The 2,864-nt window shown below is 36.7% G+C and overlaps 1 protein-coding gene across 2 annotated transcripts in view; it reads left to right on the forward strand.

Annotated features, from left to right (window-relative positions):
* The window catches only part of Brinp3 (BMP/retinoic acid inducible neural specific 3), a 457,113-nt gene that overhangs the window by 188,545 nt on the left and 265,704 nt on the right, over positions 1-2,864 (forward strand). Inside the window, exon 3 of one of the 2 annotated variants that reach the window (XM_004643978.2) lies at positions 2,199-2,389. The exons of the other annotated variant lie outside the window; for it this stretch is intronic. Coding sequence (XP_004644035.1) covers positions 2,199-2,389 — 191 coding nt within the window. The remainder of the gene's footprint in view (positions 1-2,198; positions 2,390-2,864) is intronic. 2 annotated transcript variants of the gene reach the window in all.

A 2,864-nucleotide genomic window follows, 5' to 3' on the forward strand; every position in this document is an offset into this window, starting at 1 on the left:
GTACGCTGTGTGGGCAGTGGAAGTCGAGTGTGGTGGCTCATGTCCGAAAGAACAGTGCAGGGGAGGTTGAGACAAGAGGATCACTATGAGTTTGAGCTGCGTATACAGCAGAGTCTGAGACTGTATACAATAACTAAACTAAACTAAACTTCACTGAACTGAACTAAAACTAAACTAAACTATTTACACACTTTATTCCTACCCCATATCTAAGAAATGAAAAATTCTGTGAGGGACTTTCAAGGCGATGCTGATAATTGCTAATGTTTAGGACACTTTTTAAATGTCTGTGTAAATCTTAATTCATGATTGCTTCCAAAGGAATTTTTATTTTATTTATTTATTTATTTTATTTTATTTTTTTGTATTTTAGGACAGGGAGGGTCTACAGGGTCTCACTGCGTAGATCAAACTAGTAGTGATCCGCCTGTTTACAGCCTCCCAAACCTTGGGATTACATGCACACACCACCACGCCCAGTCTCAATCACCATCTCAGCGCACCCCGGGGGCGGGGCCTGGGGATTGAACCCCGGACCCCTGCATCTGCCTGAGCAGGCACTGTAATCTGCTGAGCTATTTGGCCAGTCCCACATTTGCAAACTCTTCATAGCTACATGCTGCTGAACTCACGGTCCGTTCTCTGATAAGGCCTTCTACTACTCTGCATTATTTTGTGTGAGTATTTCCTTCTTCTCTCCATCTGGCCCCTCTGATTGCCTTCAGGTACTACATACACATCTCCTGCCAGTGATCTTCTACCTGGGAAGATACTACATAATATGACAACATGAACACTGTATTGCTGAATGTAGAAGCGAGTTTATGTATTTACCAAAATATGCTACAATTTGATTTTGAAACTTCATGTCTTTTTCTTCATTTTTAAAACTCCTCTACAAGTTAAACTTCATTTGGATATGGACAATAGTAGCCTTATTCATAGATGAATTTTTTTCTTTTTTAAAAATGACTTTCTCTTTACTTCTTAGTGTGTGTGTGTGCATGCATGTGTGTGGGGGGGGGCTGGCTCAGCCCACCCTAGGCGCAAGGCTGGCATGGCGTGTAGTGCCAAGGACTGAACCGCAGTCCCCATGTGCTTACCTAAGCTTGCCTGAGCAGGCACTTTAGACTACTGAACTATCTCACCAGCCCCACTGATGAATTTTTTAGCTTACACAGAGCCTGGTACACTTCAATCAATTCTGTGTGTGTGTGACTGTGTGTGTGTGTGTGTGTGTGTGTTTGTGTGTGTGTGTGTGTGTGTATAGGGGAGATACAGAAGTACAGTCTATGCATTTAAAGCATAAAATCAAGCTATTCGCTAAATAATGGCTTTAAAATACGCTGTAAGTATTAATCCAGCAAAGAAATTCCTCCCTTGGGAGAAGTATAAAGAATTTCATTAAACTGCTCCTTTAGAAAAATTCTGTACATTTGGTGTCATGAGATCCAGTTCACTACAGTTCTTTTATAAATATTAAGTTGCATTAACTCAATGCAAATGTATACGTCTTTTAAATGTATGAGCCTTTTATAACTATAACTGCCATTTCTCTAATTTTCCAAATCCATCTGTAGTCATTTTTTTTTTACCTTAAGCAAGTGCTTATCAAGTTGAACTTGAGTCTTAGAACATGCTCTATGCAATAATTGCTGTGAAAAATCAAATAAAATTGCATAAAAACTAGTTTGTGTTTTGATGGGGTTTTTAAAAGTTTTTTAATGAGATTTTAGTTTTTAAAACTCTATAATATCACTGAGGCTTTATATAGTCTCGCTTTAAAGTGAATCGAATATTACTCAGGGTAATGATAACGTTGCTTCATTTCAGTCTCCCATAGAAAATCATTATCTTAAGTTTTCTTTTCTTTTTGTGGCTGCTGAGTAACTTCACATTGATATTCTATACATAATGAAGTTATTTTTTATAGATACATCTTTCCTTGGGAAAAATATGTCAGTGGAAGCAGTTCTTTTTTCAGTGGCTTATTTTTCAACTGTATGACTTGACTTAAGTACTCATTCCAGTTAAATAAATTATAAATATTATTTTTCCTACTCAGAGCAGAAGACACATTATTACAAGCTTGAGCCATTGTAATGTGGTGACCTCAGCTAAACTACCAATTGAACTTTTCAAATGAAAACATTCACATAGATTATGCATTCATGAATAAAAATAAATTTGCTTTTCAGAGAGTTTGGCCGCTGGAAAGTAAATAACCTTGCAGTTGAGAGAAGAAATTTCCTTGGCTCCCCTCTGCCTCTTGCCCCAGAATTCTTCCGCAACATAAGACTTTTGGGACGTCGGCCTACCCTTCAGCAAATCACAGAAAACCTTATCAAGAAATATGGGACTCATTTCTTGCTATCTGCTACTTTGGGAGGTATGACTCTTTGAAAATATTTGTGCCTGTGTTGTTGTGCATAAAACTGTGAAATCATTTAGAAATGTCAATTAATACAGATACTTCAGCTTGAATAATTTGAGAATTCATGAATGCGTTTTTCCAGTACATTTACTGGCTGCTCACATGAGGAGATGGATATCACTTGTTTTCTGTGGGAAAACTATTTGCCACCAAATGTACATTAACTACAGATACATTTAGGCTGTGTGATGCACAGTAATATGGGAAATTTTATTTTAAGGATTGAATAATAAGCAATCACTAGAGGAAATGATCAGTTTTGTTACAGAAGGCAGGAAAGATTTCCTGGAGTAAATGTTATAGGTGGATGAATAATTATATATTTTAGCAAAATTAGTATTTTCATTGAGTTGATATATAATATGGAAAAAGGCATGACTATTATGATGCATAATGTGAAATATATAGATTAATAATGTCTTCTTTTTTG

This window comes from Octodon degus, unplaced genomic scaffold (genome assembly GCF_000260255.1).
Source record: "Octodon degus isolate 3935 unplaced genomic scaffold, OctDeg1.0 scaffold00188, whole genome shotgun sequence".
Classification (NCBI taxonomy): Eukaryota; Metazoa; Chordata; class Mammalia; order Rodentia; family Octodontidae; genus Octodon; species Octodon degus.